General features: G+C 43.7%; 1 protein-coding gene across 5 annotated transcripts in view; it reads left to right on the top strand.

Moving 5' to 3' along the window:
- The window catches only part of Ptp99A (Protein tyrosine phosphatase 99A), a 1223378-nt gene that overhangs the window by 397741 nt on the left and 803137 nt on the right, over positions 1–22500 (top strand). For 3 of the 5 annotated variants that reach the window (XM_070117630.1, XM_070117627.1, XM_070117629.1), the window contains exon 2: positions 20280–20386. In XM_070117630.1, the coding sequence (XP_069973731.1) occupies positions 20280–20386 (107 nt within the window). The remainder of the gene's footprint in view (positions 1–20279; positions 20387–22500) is intronic. The other 2 variants (XM_070117631.1, XM_070117628.1) reach the window with 1 other exon arrangement.

Below are 22500 nucleotides of genomic sequence, written 5' to 3'. Positions count from 1 at the left end.
GAAAAACGTAGATCCCACAGTGAAAGAAATGAGGAAAGATTAACGAAAGGAATACGAGAGAAAGAAAGGGGTAAGATAGCATAATAGAGGAAAGGGAAAAGGCAGAAAATGAGGAGGAGAATACCATGGAAAAAATAACGTGCGTTAAGAAAGGAAATGGTGAAAGGGGACGTAAGTGAACTAGGAAGGACTGAGAAGGAGATAACGAGAGAAAGGTAGAAGAGACGAAATATAATGAATGGAGTAGATAAGACTATAGGTTTCAGAGAAGGATACTTGATAGAGAGAGAGAGAGAGAGAGAGAGAGAGAGAGAGAGAGAGAGAGAGAGAGAGAGAGAGAGAGAGAGAGAGAGAGAGAGAGAGAGAGAGAGAGAGAGAGAGAGAGAGAGAGAGAGAGAGAGAGCGAGAGCGAGAGCGAGAAAGACGGGACTGGAAAAGATGGGAGAAAGAATTGAGGTAGAGAGGAAGACTAAAACAAAAAGGGGGTGCAGGGGAGGCGAAGGGAAGCAAGGATAAGGAGGAGCATGGGGGGCGGTATCAATAAAAGATGGAAGAATGCACTGGCCGCATTGATATCATGAATTTACAACCTCTCCGACAGGGATTCGAACCCCCACCGCCATTGCAAAGAACTTGCAAGGCGGTCACGACGGCCATTATTCTATCTTTCATTGAATTTACCTAAGGATATCTGATTTGGGATTTGAACTGCTCTATCTGTATATACCGAATGCCCACGGAGAGTGTGTGTGAAACTTCGCTATCCTTACTCAGGTATGAGTAGATAGGTAATGCCTATGGATGGTAGTAAGCTCCTAGTTGCACACTCCCTATAGAGGGTCGTGTATCAGTGGTTAGAGTGACTGTCCTTGCAATGGCGGTGGGGGGTCGAATCACTGTCAAAGTTCATAAATTCATATATATGTTTATGTATTATATATATATATATATATATATATATATATATATATATATATATATATATATATATATGTATGTATGTATGTATGTATGTATGTATGTATGTATGTATGTATATATCCTGCACATTTGTATATATGTATGTATGTATGTATGCATGTATGGATATTTATATAAAGTACTCATATATGTTTATATGTAAATGTATAAATGTCAAACACTAACTGATTAATGATCTAGTAGCTGTTGATTGCTTTAACCTAACCATACTTTTAGTGCATTATTGATATTTATTTCATTTTATTTCTCTCTCTCTCTCTCTCTCTCTCTCTCTCTCTCTCTCTCTCTCTCTCTCTCTCTCTCTCTCTCTCTCTCTCTCTCTCTCTCTCTCTCTCTCTCTCTCTCTCTCTCTGCCCTCGTCTCGCAGCTGAGGAAAAGTTTTCCATGAAGATATATGCAAAAATGTTTTATATCTGAAAGCCTCTCCTCGCAGGTGAACACAAGTTAACTTATGCTTTTCTAGGAATTCTTTTTCCTTGTGAATAATTTCAGATGCTACTTTTATGGTAGCTTGCCCTCTGTGTGTGTGTGTGTGTGTGTGTGTGTGTGTGTGTGTGTGTGTGTGTGTGTGTGTGTGTGTGTGTGTGTGTGTGTGTGTGTGTGTGTGTGTGTGTGTGTTTGTGTGTGTGTGTGTGTGTATGTGTGTGTATTGATATATGTATATATGTATACATATATATATATATATATATATATATATATATATATATATATAGAGAGAGAGAGAGAGAGAGAGAGAGAGAGAGAGAGAGAGAGAGAGAGAGAAAGAGAAAGAGAAAGAGAAAAAGAAAGAGAAAGAGAAAGAGAAAGAGAAAGAGAGAGAGCGAGAGAGAGAGAGAGAGAGAGAGAGAGAGAGATAGATAGATAGATAGATAGATAGATAGATAGATAGATAGATAGATAGATAGATAGATAGATAGAGAGAGAGAGAGAGAGAGAGAGAGAAAGAGAACTACATCCTTCATTCAGTGTCTAAGAAAGCCAACTTAGCCCAGGCAAGAAGGAATGGAATCATCTTTATACCAAAGTTATCTTATGTTCGCAGAGTCATCGCAAATAAAAAAATAATCACTCGAAAATTAGGAGGAGAGAGGAAGAAATATAAAAGAAATATAAAAGCTCGAACTCTAACTTTTCGAAACTGAACCTTGGCGGGTGTAAGTTCTTTTTGGCTGAAACTTGTACTTGGGTTATACTCTTCTTATTCCTCGTAGACTGGAGTTATGAAGCTGCTGATGATTCATTTCAAGCCTAGATTAGTTTTATAACATATAACCAGGAGCATATAACATATGCTTATAACATATAACATATATTTTATAACATATAACCAGGAGCATATAACCAGGGTAGCTCTGCTTCTATTTAGCTTATTGAACCCCAAAATGAAATTGTTTTTTTTCCTTACAGTAATTTTTATTTTATTTCATATGATTATAACAATAGCCAGTGAATTACTTGAATGATTAAGAATCTAGCTATATCTGATATCTCACTGTGCTCTCTCATTGGCTAAACGTGATGACGTCATTAGCTCCGCCCCAATTCTTGACCCTAATAATTTGTGCGATATTTTATGCTAAGTGTTTTTCAGTGAAAATGGTTCAGTAATAACAAAGATAAAACTAAGATGTTCATAAGATGCCTCGAATTTTGATACCAAGCGTCTATGTGGGTTAGCGAGAGATGGGAGGGTCGGGCATTTTGTTCGTATGTTCGTGTTTTTTGGTTTTGTTATGTGTTTGTCTGTTTTTCTTTGTGTGTGTGTGTTTTTCGGTTGGGTGTTTGGTTTGATCTTGATTTGTGTGTTCTTGTTTGATGTTTATGTATTTCTTTATTTGTTTGTATTATTGTATGTATTTTGTTTGTTTGTGAGTGGGTTTGTTTGTCTTTATATGTGTACGTGCAGGTATCCAGTACATCAATATACATACATCGTAATCGATATCATTATTGCTTAACCTCGAAAGATCAGAACTACAAATCCTTAGGGAAAAAAATCTTTGAGAAAGCAATACATTTTTTTTTTTTTTGACCCGCGAGCATAAGGAAGCCATACTTGACTCGTATTTTATGTATGGAGAGATTTTTGGATTTTCACTCGAGTTTTGGGAACAGAGGAGCAGATGGCAAGACCTTATATACATAGGGAATGCGTCCGCGTATGTAAATAAACCTTTTGTCTGCGCATTTCCTCGCTGGTGAGTGTAGGAGGGAGGGGTAAGGGAGAGGGAGAGGGGGAGGGAGGAAGGGAGAAGAGAAGGAGAGGGGGAGGGAATGAGAAGGGAGAGGGAGGGGGGGAGAAGATAAAGAGAAGGGGGAGGGAGGGAGAAGAGAAGGAGAAGGGGGAGGGAGGGAGAAGAGAAGGAGAAGGGGGAAGTAGGGAGAAGAGAAGGAGAAGGGGGAGGGAGGGAGGGAGAAGAGAAGGAGAAGGGGGAGGGAGGGAGGGAGAAGAGAAGGAGAAGGGGGAGGGAGGGAGAAGAGAAGGAGAAGGGGGAGTGTGGGAGAAGAGAAGGAGAAGGGGGAGGGAGGGAGAAGGGAAGGAGGAAGGGAGAAGAGAAGGAGAAGGGGGAGGGAGGGGAGAAGAGAAGGAGAAGGGGGAGGGAGGGAGAAGAGAAGGAGAAGGGGGAGGGAGGGAGAAGAGAAGGTGAAGGGGGAGGGTGGGAGAAGAGAAGGAGAAGGGAAAGGGAGGGAGAAGAGAAGAAGGGAGAGGGAAAGGGGGAGGAAAGAGTCAAGAGAGTGAGAGGTCTGAGGGCGAGAGGAAGAAGGAAGAATGTGAGGAAGGGAAAAAAAGAGGATGAAAGAGACAGCGAGAGTGGGAAGTAAGAGGAAGAGGTGGAATTAAGTGTGAAGAGGGAGAAAGAAAGAGAATGAGAGGTAGTAAAAAATGAAAGGGAGAAGGAGAGGGAGGGGGAGGAAGGGAGGATGGTAAAATGGCAACAAACAAGAAACAAAATATGTAAAAATAATAGAAAATGGGATTTAAAGAAAATAGGAGAAAAAAAAATAGGAGAATGCAATAACGTTTCGGAATAATTTAAAGGAAGCATTGAAAGAGAAAATAGCAGAAAACGCAACGAAAAACATGGAAGTCAAAATCACATAGTTTGATTACGGCGAACTGAAAATATATTTATTCGAGTCTCATGGCGGTAAAGAGGGGAAAAGAGAGTAGAGAGCAGCGAAGGGATGAGGGGAGACGAGAAATAGAAGCTTAAAAAATTGGAAAATATAGGAATTAGGCCTAGGTGGACAAGAAGATAAAAAAAATAATAGTGTAGTAGACAACAAAAAATGCTAAATCGAGACAGACAGACAGACAGAGATATAAAGAGAATGAGAAACGAAGACTAGAAGACACGAAAAGTTGAGATAAAAATAAGAGAGGAAACGGCTGCTACGGAGAAAATAAGGGAAAAGAAGGCGAAAGAAAGAGGAATAGAAAGAGAAAGAGTTGATATAAACACTACCCACGGCTCCGAATAGAGACGTATAGAGGACTAATGGGACAGACGATATTGGAGAGTGAATTAGTTGTTACGCGAATGGTGAGAGGGAGGGAGTGGGAGAGGAAAGTGGGAATGAGAATGAGAATGAGAGGAGAGGAGAGGAGAAGAGAAGAGAGGAGAGGAGAGGAGAGGAGAAGAGAAGAGGAGAAGAGAAGAGGAGAGGAGAGGAGAGGGAAGGAGAGAGAGGAGAGGAGAGGAGAGGAGAAGAGAAGAGAAGAGAAGAGAAGAGAAGAGAAGAGAAGAGAAGAGAAGAGAGGAGAGGAGAGGAGAGGAGAGAAGAGAAGAGAAGAGAAGAGAAGAGAAGAGCAGAGAAGAGAAGAAAGGAGAGGAGAGAAGAGAGAAGAAAAAAGAAGATAAGAGAAGAGAAGAGAAGAGAAGAGAAGAGAAGAGAAGAGAGGAGAGGAGAGGAGAAGAGAGGAAAGAGAAGAGAAGAGAAGAGAAGAGAAGAGAAGAGAAGAAAATAGAAGAGAAGAGAGAGGAGAGGAGAGGAGAGGAAAGGAGAGGAGAGGAAGAGAAGAGAAAAGAAGAGGAGAGAAGGAGAAGAGAAGAGAAGAGAGAGAGAAAGAGAAGAGAAGAGAAGAGAAGAGAAGAGAAGAGAAGAGAAGAGAAGAGAAGAGAAGAGAAGAGGGAGAGGGAGAGGGAGAGGGAGAGGGAGAGGGAGAGGGACGCAGATATCCACGAACAGACAGACGTACACACAGACACAGATAGACAAAGAAAAAGAGCGGCATAGTAGTAACGGATAAACGAATGAAGGTTGGGAGGGGGCGAGGCTGAAGAAGGATGATAAGGAGAGAGAGGAAGGAGGGGAGGATGAGTGGTAAGAAGGAAGAAAGGGTGAGAAGGAGGATGGGAGACACAGAGAAGGGAAAGAGACAGACAGACAGAGGGAGAGATAGAGAGAGAGAGAGAGACAGACAGACAGACGGACAGATAGAGACAAAGAGAGACAGAGAGAGAGAGAGAGAGAGAGAGAGAGAGAGAGAGAGAGAGAGAGAGAGAGAGAGAGAGAGAGAGAGAGAAAGCGAGAGCGAGACACAGAGAGAGCGAAAGCGAGAGAGAAAAGGAGTGTGAAAGGAAGGGTGGGGGGAGGGGTGGAGGAGGGAGACTCAGCGAGGACTAAAAGAACTTGGTAAGTGCAAGTCTCGAAGAATTAGGCAGATGTAAAATATCCATTAGGGGGCATTGTGAGGGAGGAAGGTCTGAGAGGGTGAAGGAGGAACAGCCAAGACAGGTCGTCTTCTGAAGGAAAAGATAGGGAGAGTGAGAGTGAGGGGAGGGAGGGAAGGGGAGGGGAGGAGAGGTGTGTAATGGAGGGAGGGAGGGAGAGAAGGGTTAGTGAAAGTCGCGGAGGGAATGGCAGGGAAAGGGGAGGAGGTGGTGATGATGATGTTGTTGTTGCTGATGAGGAGGAGCGTTGACGATGACGGTGAGGGAGAAGAAAGGGATAAGGAAAAGGAATAAGAACAAGATAAAGATAAAGAGAGAGGGAAAATTAGAAAATTAGACAAAGATGAGACAACGACACTAAAGTAAAGGGAACCAAAGCCAGAAATCGAAATGGACAATGAACAAGAACAGCTACCATAAAAATGATAATTTCGGACTGAACACCAAACAGATGTGCAATCAGGCCCTCTTGTGATGCACAACGCTTGCAGAGTCACACATAAAAATACGAAAACAACGACAACAAACCCACATCCTGTTTCTCATCTCACAAAAGACGTCACTCCCTCCACGCGATGGATTCTGCAACGGCATTTTCGCAACACGACACCGAATGGAAAGACTTTTCCAATTAGTTAAAAACACTGATTTAATTTTCGGGAAAGTTATGCCGAAAGCAGAGCGCCTGATATATTTCTCTTTGTAAAACAGTTTTTCCTTTAATGAAGCAATTATCCGGGACACTATTGTTCTCTCAACGAACCAGCACACGCGGAGGTTTATCCGAAACAAACCCCAAAGTTTATTCTAGATCAAACAATAGGTTTAATGAACTGAAATTACTGAGGGAGAATTTCCGAATATATATCGTATGGAAGGGTGGCTGTGTGTGGAGGTGGAGAGAGGGGAGAGCGAGAGAAGGAGGAAGAGGAGGAGAGAGAGGGGGAAGGAGAGGGGGAGGGGAAGGAAAGAGAAAGAGAGAGAGGGAGAGAGACGAGAAAAGGGAGAAAGAGATAGAGAGAAGGAAAAATTCTCTTTCTCTTTTCTCCCACTCTCAGTTTCTCATTTCTTTCAATACTTCCTCTCCTTCACCTCTGTAGTTTTCCTTTTCTATCTACAGCCTTTTCTCTTCCTCACCCCTCCTCCTTCCTCCCCCTCTTTCATATTCTCCCGTATCTCTTTCCACTCTTCCCTTCCCATTCTCTTTTCATATCCTCTATTCCCTTGTCCGTCTTTCCTTGCCCCATCTCTTCTCCATTCACCTTTTCTTCCCTCCTCTATACATCCTCTTGAAAGCCTTCCTGCTCCCCCCCCCCCCTTCTCTGGTTCTTTCTTCCTCTACCTCTTCCCGTGCTTCCTTTTCCCAACACGACGCCTCCTCTTTCTTGCTCCCTCCTTCACCTACTCTTTCTCCGTCCCCCACCTTATTATTCTTCCTCCCCCATATCCTCTTTCGCCGCTCGCCTTCTCTCTTTCTTTCTTCCTCCACCACCTCATCATTCTCTTTTCCTCCCCCCCCAAATTCTCTTCCCCTCTCCCTCCTCCAACTCCTTTTCCTTTCTTCCTCGCCCACCTCCTCATTCTCCCTCCGCCACCTCTTTCTCCCATTTCCCACCTCCTCCTCCTCCTCCTCTTTCTCTCTCTCTTTCTCTCTCCCTCCCCACCTCCTCTCTCTCTCTCCCACCTCCTCATTCCTCTCCCCTCCTCATTTCTCTTTCTCCCTCCTCCACCTCTTCTGTCATCCTTTCCCAACTAGTCATTCTCTCTCCCTTCCCCATCTTTCTTTTTCTCTTTCCTACCTTTTCTTTGTCCTTATCCCACCTCCTCATTCCCCCTTACCTCATCATCATTCTTTCTCCCTCCCCACCCCCTCTCTCCATACCCTACCTTATCATCTTTCCCTCCCCTCCTTCTTTTTCTCCCTCTACAACCTCCTCATTCTCCCTCCCCTCCTCTTTCTTTCTCCCTCCATAACCTCCTCATTCTCCCTTCCTTCCTCCGCTGTCTCCTTCTCCCACCTCCTCACTCTTTCTCCCTCTCCACCTCCGCTCTTTCACTTCCTCATTCTCCCTCCCGTTCTCATCTTTCTTTCTCCTTTCCCTACCTCCTCTCTCTCCCTCTCCCACCTCCTCATTCCCCCTCCCCTTCTCATCTTTCTTTCTCCCTTCTCCACCTCCGCTTCCTCTCTCTCCCACCTCCCCATTCCCTCTTCCCTTCCCATCTTTCTTTTCTCCCTTCCCCGCCTCCGCTCTCTCCCTCTCTCCACCTCCCCATTCCTTCTCCCATCCCCATCTTTCCTTCTTCCTCCCCCAAGTCCTCTTTCTCCTCTCCCCCACCTCCCCCATTCCCTCTCCCATTCCCATCTTTCTTTCTTCCTCCCCCAAGTCCTCTTTCTCCCTCCCCCACCTCCCCATTCCCTCCCCCATCCCCATCTTTCTTTCTTCCTCCCCCAAGTCCTCTTTCTCCCTCCCCCACCTCCTCTTTTCTATTGCCCCGGGCATTAAGAATTCCCCAGGGACGAGTCCAGGGTCCGCAGGGAATAGAAGTAATTCATAATATTCGTATTGAACAGAGGGAAAATATCCTAAGGTTTAAATCTCATTTGGTAGCTGGGCTCTTGCCGTCCCGCATACCAATGAACCTGATAAATACACTATTCTTGCTTTCATCCTTTCCTTTGCTTTTTCTTCGCTTGTTTTATATCTTTTTTTCTTGCTTTTTTTCGATTTAGATTCATTTGTATTCTGTTTTGTGTCGGTTCTTACTTCTTTATTTTCTTCTTCTTCTCTTTCTCTTATCATCATCACCTCACCATCAGCATCATCACCACCACCACCACCACCAATATCATCATCATCATCACCATCATCATCATCATCATCATCATCATCATCATCATCATCATCATCATCATCAGTATCACCATCATCATTCTGCCTTCTATTCTCTCTCCATTTCTACGATTATCCTCTTTCTTCTCATCCATCGTTCGTCAAAAGCGTCGTCAAAGCGGGTATATTGGCATCATCACCATCATCATTATCATATATTGACATTATTCCCTAAGCATCAAAGTGATTCTTTTTCACGCTACCAGTCGACTATTGATGTTATTTTCCTTTGACTTTCGCAGCTCTGATAATTTTGAGAGAGAGAGAGAGAGAGAGAGAGTAAAAGAAATGTTGAATGGAGATCAAACGCCATTTTTGAAAATTTAACGCTGATTATGAGGTCTTCGGATATGTGTGTGTGTGTGTGTGTACGTTTGAGTTTGCATAATACATATGCATGAGAGTAGTATGTGTTGTAGCCTGATTTCTTTAATGCTTTATTGAACTGAAATCAAGAACTTTATAGTCCACTTATTCTTTCTTGCTATATTCCTTTACATCAAAAGGAGTACCCACTATCAGTGATATCTCATCTACCAATAGATTAACTCCGAATGATTTAGATTAGCTTAGATTTTGATCAAACAGGTTCATCGGGACAGCTGTTGATAAGGCTTTGATGAGGGATTTCGTAACCAGTTCTCGTGGCCTACGTCTTGAAGGTGTGATTTCCCCTTTGCGGTCGTTTAATCTCTCCCTTTATGGTTTTCTGTTTGTGTTTAATAGTTTGGGTTTTTTGTTTCTTTTTCGTAAAGATGGGATTTCTAGTTTCTTTGTGTTTAATAGTTTGGATTTTTTGTTTCTTTTTCGTAAAGATGGGATTTCTAGTTTCTTTGTGTTTAATAGTTTGGATTTTGGTTTCTTCTTCGTAAAGATGGGATTTCTAGTTTCTTTGTGTTCGTTTTATTCCCCCATTCCATGGATTTCTGTGTTTTTGTTGGTTTATTTTTTTTTATTATTATTATTATTATTTGCGTTCGTGTTAATCCCACCATTTAAGGATTTTTGATCATATACGGTAGCTTGTCTTTTTCTATGTATTAAGGTATGATTCTTCCTTTCCTTGTAGTCATCTTAATCTCCCCTTCTTTATGAATTTCTTTTTGTGTTAAATATTTTGTCTTTTTCTTTAATGCCAGGTAGGGAAAAGATACGTAATGCGTCACTTCCATTTAATCTGAAGAGTATTTTCCATTAGAATATTCTAACTGCTTTTATAACAACATTGTGTAAATTACTCGAATATCTAGTGACAGACATTTCTGGCATCTCACTGAATATGCTCATTGGCTAGACGCAGTGACGTCATTTAGCTCCTCCCCCTTTTCACACCCGTCAATCTGTAAGATATATACTATGGTAAGTGTTTCCTTGTATCCCTTTTCGATACCTGTTTAAAAATGACAGTGGTAAATAATAATAATAATAATAATAATAATAATAATAATAATAATAATAATGATGATGGTGATGATAAACAAATAAAGAAACCCTCTTAATATTTACTGTAAATGTAGGTAATTGGGCGGAGCTTAACTCGTCAGTTGCCAACTAGGATATTCCCCATTATTTGGTTTCGTCTTTCTGTTTGTGTTTGGGGGTTTGTCTTTTCTTAATCATCAAGGTGCGTATGTCCTTCCTTTGCGCTTGTCTGAATCCTCCCCTCACCTTATGAATATCTGTTTATTTGTTTGGTGTTTTTTCTTTCTCTTTGTCGTCTGCTTGGTAGCCTGTGCTAGTCCGACTGTGTCTGGCTCTTTGGTAAATTTGTTATCTATGTTTATGTTTCCTTGTCTGTGTCTCTGTTATTATGACCCCTCTCCCATTTCTCTCTCTCTCTCTCTCTCTCTCTCTCTCTCTCTCTCTCTCTCTCTCTCTATCTCTATCTCTCTCTCTCTCTCTCTCTCTCTCTCTCTCTCTCTCTCTCTCTCTCTCAATTTCACTCTATCTATCTATCTCTATCTCTCTATCTACTTCTCTCTCTCTGCCACATCAACCACTTCCCACTCCCTCTCCCTCTCCCGTCCCATCTGCCACTCTCTCCCTCTTCTCACCTATCCTTCCTCTCTCCCTCTTCCTCTCCCTCTTCCCCCATCCTTCTCCTCCCTTTTTCCCCACAAACCTTGATGTCAACCGACCCTCGCTCTCACTTTTCGAGATCACATGCACACCGTTCGAGACTTTTCCGCCTGCCATTAATAGACACTTTGATTGGTCTGACTGTAAACGTGTGTATGTGTGTGTGTGTGTGTGTGTGTGTGTGTGTGTATGTGTGTGTGTGTGTGTGTGTGTGTGTGTGTGTGTGTGTGTGTTTGTGTGTGTGTGTGTTTCCGTGTTGGTTTTGTATGTGTTTAGTTTCTAATGTGTAGTATGTATCTGTATTTTATTTATTTTATTTTTTATTTTGTTATTATTATTATTTATTTATTATTATTATTTTATTATTATTATTATTATTTTTTTTTCGGGGGGGTCGTGTGTGTCTGTGTTTGCAACTGTATCTTCATTAGCGTGCTCTCTTATTTGTGTCTTTATTTACCTCTGTGTGTGTGTTTACGTGGGCGTGTAAGGAGCGGCGTAGGCGGCGGCGGCGCCCTTTGTTGCGGACGTGAATGTAGCGTGCACGAAACCGACCCTTGTAAGCATGATTAGAAACCTGGAGTAATTATGTAAATACAGACACCGCACCACACGTACAGGGGCTCAAACATGCACAGCTATTCTTTGAGTGTGTGCGTATGTAAAAGGAAAAAAAATGAGTAAAGATGTGTGTATATTTGAGGGAAAGAGGATAAATAGGGGAGAAAAGAAAGGCGAGAGAGGGGAAGTATTTTATTTTTTGTTTGGTTTTCTTTTTTTTTATATATAGTTTTAGGCCTATGGTGAATGAAACTAATTCCGAAGGCATTCCAAACGGGCGTATGAGATTTAATGATATGTCAACATGGAGTAAAGAAAAAGAAAAAAAAGTCTTTCTCATTATGTAATGTCCTTTTCCCCTCAACTGAAGCCCCTATTCCATCCCCCCCCCGCTCCCGCCTCCCCTCTTTCTTGCTCTCTTGCCCATTAACAGAATAAACAGAAGGGCGAATTTCCTCGGGCATGGGCTGTGTCGTGGCCCGTTTTTTTTTTTCTTTTTTTTCTCTCTTCTTTTATTTTTCTTCTTCTGAATCTATTGGTTCCAACTTCATCCTTTTTTATATTTCACTGTTTTTAAATATTTTTAGTTGTCATTTTATTATGATGACAAGTATTGTTGTCATTTTCATTATCATCATTACTTCAATGATATTGAGAATAGTATTGATAATTATGGGGATGAACATAATGATTATACCAGTGATAGTTTATTATCGTGATTTTCATTAATATGATTATGATTATTACTAGCATTTTATGGGCGTATATATATATTAATTCCATAGCTCCAAGGTAAAAGGATTTTTGAAAAGGTGATTTTTGATGAGCAGTCCAACTACCTTTTCCCTCCACCCCCTCCCTCCACTCCCTCTTTCCTTTCAAAATACCTCTTGACGTCATTCCTCCTTTCTCCCTATCATTTAATCGCTAATCCCCCTTTCCTCCCCTACCCTCCTCTTCCGTTTCGCTTCTGTATCTTTATTTCTCACTCTTCTTCTCTCTTCCCTATACCTTTCCCTTCCTCCCGCTTCTTTCCCCTCTCTTCATTGTCCCCGTTCCTTTCCTTTTCTTTCCTCCAATCCGCCCTCTTTCCAGTTTGTTCTCTCTCCTCTTCTTCCCTTCTTCTCTCTCCCTCGGCCCCTTATCTTTCATCTTACTTCTTCTCTTCTCTCTGTTCCATCTCCCTTTCTTTCCTTCCTCGTCCCTCTCTCCTCCTACCCTTTCCTTCCTATCCTCACCTTTTCTCCTCCCTCTCTTTCCCTCCTCCTCCCCATTCCTCTCCTCTCTCTCACCCTCCTCCCCTTCCCTCCCCTCTCCCCGTGTCCTCGTTTTTCCCCTCCTCCCCTCTCCCCTCTCCCCTTAGTTCGCTTCCCTTTTGATCCTTAAGCTTTCAAAGTGGAGTCTGCGCTGTCCGTGAAAGAAGGGCATCCGGGAGATAAGTTATATATCGCCGGGATCATTTGGTCAGCATCTCTTTACTTCCGGGGATGCTGCGGCGGGCCTTCCTGATTTCGCTCGCTCGCCCTTTCCCTGGTTTTTTGTTTCTCTCTCTCTCTCTCTCTCTCTCTCTCTCTCTCTCTCTCTCTCTCTCTCTCTCTCTCTCTCTCTCTCTCTCTCTCTCTCTCCTCTCTCTCTCTCTCTCTCTCTCTCTCTCTCTCTCTCTCTCTCTCTCTCTCTCTCTCTCCCTCTTTCCCTCTCTCTCTCTCTCTCTCTCTCTCTCTCTCTCTCTCTCTCTCTCTCTCTCTCTCTCTCTCTCTCTCTCTCTCTCTCTCTCTCTCTCTGTATATTTTTCTCTCTCTTTGTCTGTTATTCTCTCTCTCTTTATCTATCTATCTATCTATTTATCTTTATCTCTTTATCTCTTTCCTCTCTTCTCTCTCCAATTTCTTTATTATCTTTCTCTCTCTCTCTCTCTCTCTCTCTCTCTCTCTCTCTCTCTCTCTCTCTCTCTCTCTCTCTCTCTCTCTCTCTCTCTCTCTCTCTCTCTCCGTCCCTCTCTCCCCCCTCCCCCCCCTTCTCTCTCCCCTCGCCCCCCCCCCTCTTTCTCTCACCCTCTCTCTCTGTCTATCTATACACACACACACAAACACACACACACGCACATACACACACACACACACACACACACACAAACACACACACACACAAGCAAACACACACACACACACACACACACACACACACACACACACACACACACACACACACACACACACACACACACACACACACACACACACACACACACACACACACACACACACACACACACACACACACACACACACACACACACACACACACACACACACACATACAAGCAAACGAGGAAACAAACGGACAATGAAACAATTATACGGAGAGAGAGAGAGAGAGAGACAGAGAGAGAGAGAGAGAGAGAGAGAGAGACAGAGAGAGAGACAGAGAGAGAGAGAGAGAGAGAGAGAGAGAGAGATCCTACAGGGAGTATGTGTATGTAAATATATTCACAGTTGTGGTTCCGCAATTGCAGGGTTATAAAGTCAGCAATTGCTTTATATAGCAAGCATTATTACCATACAAATGATAAGCAATTATCAGATGAGTCTATTTAGCTATCAATATTCATTTACTTGATGAACAACAATGTAAACATAGTACAAAGGGGAAGTGATAATGATGGGGGTGACGATAATTATGATGACCGTTATTTTATTATTATTGTTATTGTTATTATTGATGTAATTTTATTTATCATTGACGTTGTCGTTGTTGTTTTGTTATTATTAGGACTGTAATTACTATTAATATTTTTGTTATTTTTATTACTATTAATATTATTGTTATGTTATTATCGTTATTACTATCATAAACGCGATTAGCTTATTACAACTTTGTAAGTTTAATTCGAAGAAAATCAGTTAAAAGAAAATACAAGAACAAAAGAAATCAAAATCACCCTGTTCTGCAACCACAGTGATTGCGAGATGAAGGAAAGGAAACAGACGATGAATTTCCCTCTCCTTCCCCTTCCCTCTCTTCTCTCTCTTTCCCTTCCTTCTCTTTTCTTCTTCCCCCTCTCTCTCTACCCTCCTCCTCCACTCTCTCCCTTCCTTCTCCTTCTCTCTCCTCTCCCCTCCTTTCCCTCTTTCCCCTTCTCCTTCCTCGTCTCTCCACTTCTTCCCTTTCCCTCTTCCTTCCCTCGCCTTATTCTCTTTTTTCTCTCTTCTTCCTTATCTCCCTATCGTCCATCGCCAAATGCCTTTCTCTCCCTTATTTTCCCTTTCCCCAACTCCTCCCTCTCCCTCTCATTTCTTCCTTCCTCTCCCCTTTCCTCCCTACCTTTCTCTCGTATCTGCTTTCCCTCCACGTGCCCTCCCCATTTCCCTTTTCTTCCTCCTCCATCCCCCTACGCCTCCCTCCCTCCATCCCCCCTCCTCCTCCTCCTCCTCCCTTCCTCCCTTCACCCCCCTCCCCCCTCTCCCACCGCCATGGATCAGCCAAGGGATCTGGGAATAATTGAGTTTAATCCCCTGAGAACGTATTCAAATTAATGGACTTTCGTCTGTCTCAATCTCGCGGGCGGAACGAGCGGCGAGCCAGTGCCAGAGTCGGCGGCCGGATGAGCGGGGACCACTCGCGTATCGGCAAGGGATTGACACCCGCTCGCGCCGCGCTCGTCGCCATTCCTTTTTTTTTTTTTTTTTTTTTTTTTTTTTTTTTTTTTTTTTGGGGGGGGGGGGGGGTGGACACGTGTAACGACATGTTTGCTTGCTTGTTTGCTTGCTTAATTATTTATTTACACACGTACATATATCCATCCATCCATACGTATATACATATGCGTTCACATCCATCCATGTATAGAAATATATACCTATACGTATATACATAGACACGCACACGCACACGCATGCACGTACATACGCGTACACATACCCGTACACATAAGCATACGCACACACTATTCGTGATCGTTAAGTTACCAGCATGTCTGTGATATTTGAATGCTTTATCCCCTGAATGTCATGTCATATCCTACATAGTTAATTGGCGCTGACATTATGTGCTTTATTTTTTTATTGATGAGCAGATCCGGAAGCGCAGAAATGTCGGGCAAGATTTATCTATGTTAGATAAGAAGGTTATAACGTTGATCGTTGCTATTTTTTCTTCTTTTATTTTATTTGCTTATGTTTTTACTTTTTTTCTCATTTGGTTATTGTTAGCTCTTGCTTTTCCCATTATTCTCTTTCTTTCTTCTTCTCTTTCTCCCTTCCGCTCGCTCTCCTTGCTCCCATAACCCCTTGCATTCTTCTTTTCATTCTTACTCTTCGATCAATCCGTTTATCTGTTCCCTTTTATTCTTTGTATTATGTTTTATTTTATGTGCCTGCTTGTTATCTATTTTATTCCCTTTTATTTTTATTTTTTATATACGCTTTTATCATTTCTATATTTGGTGTTTCTATTCTTTTATATTTATTCGATTCCCTTTTATTTTTCCATTTTATCTATTCACTTTTAATTTTACCCTATATTCTCTTTTCCTTTTTTTCTATTCCCTCTTATTCTCTTTTATTTATTTTTTTTACCTTCCATAAAGGAGCGGAATTGGAAGAGTTATGCATTTGTCACTTTTTTGCTTTTATGTGAATTCATGTTTTAGAAGGTCGTCAGTGGGAAAAATAAATAAAAATAAACAATTTATTGTGGCGTGTACACTAACTTGCCACCACGAATGCATTGGCCTCACATCGCTTTTAAAATACAGTAAAAAGGGGAAAAATAGAGGTAGCGAGGGAAAAGCTAAAATAAAATGAATGTTTAGGTTCGGTATCTTGCCTATATTTTTCGGTGGAATTGCGTCTGATTTATATACTCTAAAAGAGATGTAAAAGTTTTTACAACTGTTTTAGATGTTCTGTATTATTTGTCTCATTTTCTCTCTCGCTTTCTCATCTGTATTCCCGCTTGCCTCTTTCTTTCTCTCTCCTCGTAACCCACTCTGTCTTTTCTCCTTTCTCTTTCTCTCTCTCTCTCTTTCTCTCTCTTTCTCTCTCTCTCTCTCTCTTTCTCTCTCTCTCTCTCTCTCTCTCTCTCTCTCTCTCTCTCTCTCTCTCTCTCTCTCTCTCTCTCTCTCTCTCTCTCTCTCTCTATCTATCTATCTATCTCTATCTATCTCTATCTATCTCTCCTCCTCTCTCCTTTCTTATCTTCTCTCCTCTCCTCTCCATTTTCTTCCATTTTCTCTTCCTCTGCCATCCTCTCCCCTCTGCTCCCCCTATACCGCCCCCCTCCCTTCCCCCGAAAACAGCTTTACTTGTCCCACTGAATGGCCGTGACCGCAGCAGAGGGGGGAGGGGGGTGAAGGAAGAGAGGGAGAGGGGAACTGGAATAGAAAAAGAGGAAGACAGGGGTGGGAAGGGGGTGGGAGTAGGGGATGACAGGGTAGTAGGATAGTGAGGGGTGAGAGGGAAGTGGGGAAGTGAAGATAGAGGGGAGTTGGGGTTTAGGAAAGTGGTGAAGTGAGCGAGGGGAGGGAAAGGGATGGAAGAGGGGCGGGGACTCGCATGAGTTGAGGGGAGAGGCGGCGAGAATAGTGGGGAGGCGGGGTAAGAGAAGAGCGAGAGAAAGGAGGAGAGGCGAGACTGAAAAAAGACGAAAGAGAGGAGATGCAAGGAATGGATGAGGGAAAATAGAACAAGAGGGGAAAGGAAGAAGCAAAGAAGGAGAAGAAAAGTAGAGAGGATGGGAGGACGGAAGAGAAGGCGAAAGTGGAAAGAAGATGGAGGAAGGAGAAGAGAGAGAAGGAGAAGCGTAGAAGCAAGAAAAAATGAGCAGAGAAGGACGAAGCGTAGAAGCGAGATGAAAAGAGGAGAGAGGAGAGAATTGGAGAAGCGAGTAGAAAGGAGAAGAGAGGAAAAAAGAAAGAAGACGAGAGGGGAAAGAGGAATCGAAGAAGAAAGAGAGGAGAAGAGGGAGGGGAACAGAAGCGCGAAGGGGAGGAACCTGAATAGTATTTGAGAGGGAGTGGAAATGCTGAGGTTGGAGAACGGCGGTAGAAGAGTAAGTTATTACGGGTGAAGGAGGTTGAAGGAGCGTCACAGGGGGAGGAGAGAAGGAGGGAAGAAGAGAGAAGAGGAGGCGAAGGGAAGGAAGGAAGAAGATAATGAGAGAGAAGAGGGGAGAGAAGGAGGGAAGAAGATAGAGAGAGAGAGAAGAGGGGAGAGAAGGAGGGAAGAAGAGAGAGAGAGAGAGAGAAGAGGGGGCGAAGGGAAGGAAGGAAGAAGATAGAGAGAAGAGGGGAGAGAAGGAGGAAAGAAGAGAGAGAGAGAGAGAAGAGGGGGAAGGGAAGGAAGCAAGAAGATAGAGAGAGAGAAGAGTGGAGAGAGGGAGGGAAGAAAAGAGAGAGAGAGAAGAGGGGGCGAAGGGAAGGAAGGAAGAAGATAAAGAGAGAGAAGAGGGGAGAGAAGGAGGGAAGAAGAGAGAGAGAGAGAAGAGGGGCGAAGGGAAGGAAGGAAGAAGATAGAGAGAGAGAAGAGGGGAGAGAAGGAGGGAAGAAGAGAGAGAGAAGAGGGGGCGAAGGGAAGGAAGGAAGAAGATAAAGAGAGAGAAGAGGGGAGAGAAGCGGAGGGAAGAAGAAAGAGAGAAGAGGGGGGCGAAAGGAAGGAAGGAAGAAGATAAAGAGAGAGAAGGAGGGAAGAAGAGAGAGAGAGAGAGAGAGAGAGAAGAGGGGAGAGAAGGGGAGGGAAGAAGAGAGAGAGAGAGGGTGGAGGGGAGAGAAGGAGGGAAGAAGAGAGAGAGAGAGTGTAGAGGGGAGAGAAGGAGGGAAGGAAGGGTTAAGAGACCGAAAGAGAAAGAGAGAGAGAGACAGAGACAGGCAGAAAAGGGAGAAGAAATAACGAGAGACAATCATTGGCAAACATGGTATTGAGAAAATCATAGAGAAATTTCGAAGGTCATATCAAGGAGATAAAACGAAAAAAAAAAGAAAGAAAAAAACGAACAGGAAGACCATGAATTGCAAGTTTTTTTTTCACTGGCAAGTTTCATTGCATTTTTACCCAGTCGGAGATCACGAAAAGTTGGTATGTTATCATCATGATTAATATCGTCACGAGAATGATTCTATTCTGTGCCGTCATGATGGTGATGATGATGATGATGATGATGATGATGATGATGATGATGATGATGATAATGATGGTGATGATGATGATATGATGATAATGATGATGATGATGAGAATGAAGATGATGATGATGATAATTATGATAATAATAATGATAATGTGGTAGCAATGATGGTAGTGATGATAATCGTTATGACAGTAATGATGATGGTGGTGTTATGTCGTCTGAATTTCACAACGAAGATAGGAAAAATCACTGACCTACGACAGCGCTAGTCGACTAGTAGTTCAAGTTTTCCAAGAATCATTTATTCGTGAAATGCTGTCGATATGCAGTTATGTGTATGTTTATTTTTCGGAACTGCCTAGGGCGTTTAGCATTCAAAACAACATACTTTTACTAATTATTGTAATACTGCAGTTGGATGGGGATAATCCGAGGTGCTAAAATAACCTCACTAATAATCACAGTTATTACAAACAGTATGTACAGTCATTGAATGAACTTCAAACAACACCACAAGCCAAACAGATGAAATGCCAAATGCTTGCGTGCAACAGCCACATATAAAGTGAAATTACAGAAGGTGTGCCAGCTGTCTGCACGTCGAGGAGTCCAGGCCAGTCTTGCCGTGTCATCCAACAGAACCTGTAAATGTATTCCATGTTCAGAAGATTATTTACTTAAACTTCTTTCTAAAGGTTCTTAGATGAAATGCAACATAGTGAAGACACAAACTCTCTCTTGTATAATCTTGTGATTTGAAAGCAGTTCTAACCAACCACGACGAGCAAGTGTCATTGACTGTTAAGGAAAACGTCGCTTGATTGTCACATATGGAATAATGAAATGTATGTTGATGATAATTATGATAATCATAATAATAAGAAAATAACAAGATTGAGATTTATTATGATAAGTTCTAGCATTATGATAATAATGTTCACAGCAATAGTTACACGACTGCATACAAACCAAAATTCAAGGGGAGAGAGAGAGTGAGAGACAGACACAGACAGACAGGTAGGCAGAGACAGAGACAGACAGAAAATGAAATAGAGAGAAATGGACGAAGGTTGAGAGATGGACAGAGAGATAGAGATGGACAGAGAGATAGGGATAGACAGAGAGAGAGAGATAGAGATAGTGATAAGAGACAGACAGAGAATGAGATAAAGAAATACAGAGACAGAAAAAGAGACATACAGAAACAAAGACAGAGAGAGAGAGAAGTACAAACAAACTCCCCCCCCCCCACTCTTCCCCACATTATTTCGACACCCAGGAACCCCCACCACGACCCCCTCCCCCCCCATTGTTTTGGGCCCCGACATCCTAATCGGCGGCCAAACATAAACACCCTCTCGCGGCAGCTTCTGTAATCAAAGGGGCCCGACCGCCTGAATATTATCATTCACACACACAACAAAAGCTACGGGCAGGTTTATTCGTTCGTCGTCTCCGCTGAATGGCCAGTATTGATCCCTTATTCATAGCCGTGATCTGTGATGCGGCCATTAATAAGGGGCCGATGGGGAAAGCTAGCATTCAGCCAGATAATGGGCGAGTGAGCTTTTGGTGCAGCGAGGAAGCTCCGTGTTCGATGATAAAGAAAGCGTAAACAACAGAGACAGAGAGGGTGTATATTTGGTGTTTTATTTTCATGAGAGAAGGAGGGGAGGGGAGGTCGGAGGGGAGGCAGAGGGATAGAGAGAATGTTGGTATAAAAGTGTGTGCATACACGTATATGCGTGTGTGTACATATATACGTGTATGTGTACACACACACACACACACACACACACACACACACACACACACACACACACACACACACACACACACACACACACACACACACACACACACACACATATATATATATACAAATGTTATTCTTCATCACTGTGAGCATCTGGTCACCAGAACCCATTAATCATAATCCGTTACTGACCCTACTTGTTCTCCCCCAGCAGGCGCTCCGACGGTGACCAGGGCGGGGGGCAACGTCACCCTGGCCTGTCCTGCCGCCCGGGATACGTACGTCCTGCTGCTGGAGTGGCGGTGTCGTGGCTGTGAGGTGAGCTATAATGTCCTGTTCTGGTATATTGAGGTGTGCTTTCGTTCGCTGGGGTGTGGGTGTGTGTGTTTGGGTGCGGGGGAGGGGGAGGGGGAGGGGTTTCTTTGTGTGTGTGTGTGTGTGTGTGTGTGTGTTCCTTTTTAATGTACATGTGTATATCCTAGATTGCCTTTATATATAACATGTGATCCTTTACTTTCTCTTCCCTTTCCCCTTTTCTCTTCTCGGCCCTTTTCGCCCATTTTCCCTCCCTTTCGCCTGTTCCTTTCCCCATCTCTTTCGCCCCTTCCCCTTACCTCTCCCTTCCTCTCCTTCCCAGTCCCCTTTCCCCTCATCTCCTTTCCCCATCTCTTTCACCCCTTCCCCCTACCTCCCCCTCTCTCTTCCCCCCCCCTCCCCCCCTCATATTCCCAAAAAACACTCAATAAACCTGTCTTGATTAATTTCCTATAGCCTTTTCACCAGAGGACAGTCCGGCCGGATCAAAGGGTGCCAAATACTGTTCACGAGTTCATTAGAAGATTATTAAAACCACCTCTTAACCCCCCCCCCTCCCTCTCCCCTCTCCACACCATCCGATCCAACCCTCCCCCCTATTCCACGCTCTTCCTCTGACCATTCCTATTCGTCCCGATGCTTCTCCCCCCCCCCTCCCCGTACCTCTGTTTTCACCCCGCCACCCCCCTTTATCCGTTCCTCGTATCACCCCCTAACTTCGCTCCTCATCCCCCCCACCTCCCTAATTTTCACCCCACCAATCCTCTCCTCGCTCCTCCCCCCCCTCCCCGGTTTCACCCCACCACTTTTCGTCCCTTCCTGAAATGTCACCATTCCCCACGCCCCCCCTATCCCTCCACCCCTCCCAGTTTTCACCCCACCACCTCTCATCCCCTCTCCCTTCACCCTCTCCTTCACATTCTCTCCTTCCCATTCCCTCTCACACCACTCTTTTCCCTCTTCCTCAACCCCTCCCCTCGCTCCCCCCCTTCACCTCTACATCACCCTCCCCCCCTCAGAGCGACCGGAAACGGCGTCTCGAAACTGAATATTCCGCTTCGCTGTTATATTTGTTTGTTAAGACAACATGATTTGTATTTTATTAGTAATAATAGTAATATGATATTCTCCTCCACAATCTCCTCCTCCTTCCTCTCTCCTCCTTCTTCTCCTCCTCCATTTCATTTATCTTGCTGAGTCACCCGTTTTATTAAATTCCTTTGACGTCTCGCATTTTCAAAGATTAATTTCCCTGTTTGATAAGAGTCTGTTATTCATAGCAACAACGGAAACTAAATTGAAACGTTTCGGAACATTCATTCTGTTCTCGATTAACTTCCGTTGGCCAACAGGATACGAGAATCTTGGCCGACTCCCACGGTAATTCTTAAGGTGTAGGACTGGTTTCCCAAGGCACTCGCCAAGGTCACCTTAGAGGGAACGGAGGAGGGGAAGGGAGGGTGGAGGGGAAGGGAGGGTGGAGGGGAAGGGAGGGTGGAGGGGAAGGGAGGGTGGAGGGGAAGGGAGGGTGGAGGGAACGGGGGCAGATGAGGGATGGATGGGAAAGGGAGAAAGGGAGGAGAGAAGAAGAAGGAGATCGAAGGGGAGTTCAGGAGGAGAGGAGGAGAGAGGGGAGGAGGAGGAAGGAGGAGAGAGAGGGAGGAGGGATAAGGGAGGGAAAGGAGGGAGGAGGGATGAGGAGAGGAAAGGGAGGGAGCGGGGTGGAGGGACAAAGAGGAGAGGAGGTATAGAGGAGGATAGGGAGGCGGAGAGAAGAGAAGGGGACGGGAGGTAAGGAGAAGAGGAATAAGGAAGGAAAGGGAGGAGAGGAGGGAGCGGGGAGGAGGACAAGGAGGAAAGAAGAGAAGAGGAAGGGAGTTAGGGATGGGAGGAGGGATAGGGGAGGGAGTAGAATGAGGGGAAAACAAAAAGGAGTACTAGAATCGGAAAGGGAAGAAGGAAGAGGGGGCGAGGAGAGCAAACGAGGGTGAGGGAGAAGAAAGGATACCGAAAGAAGAAAAATGAAGAAGGAGCGAGAGAAAGAGGAAGGGAAAAGAGGATGGTAAGAAGGAGGGAAGGACGAAAGAAAAAAGAGGGAGAAAGAGGACAAGTGAAGA

Source organism: Penaeus vannamei, chromosome 41, assembly GCF_042767895.1.
Source record: "Penaeus vannamei isolate JL-2024 chromosome 41, ASM4276789v1, whole genome shotgun sequence".
Taxonomy (NCBI): domain Eukaryota; kingdom Metazoa; phylum Arthropoda; class Malacostraca; order Decapoda; family Penaeidae; genus Penaeus; species Penaeus vannamei.
The sequence above is the reverse complement of the archived record's forward strand: the minus strand, read 5'-3'. Positions and strand labels throughout refer to the sequence as shown.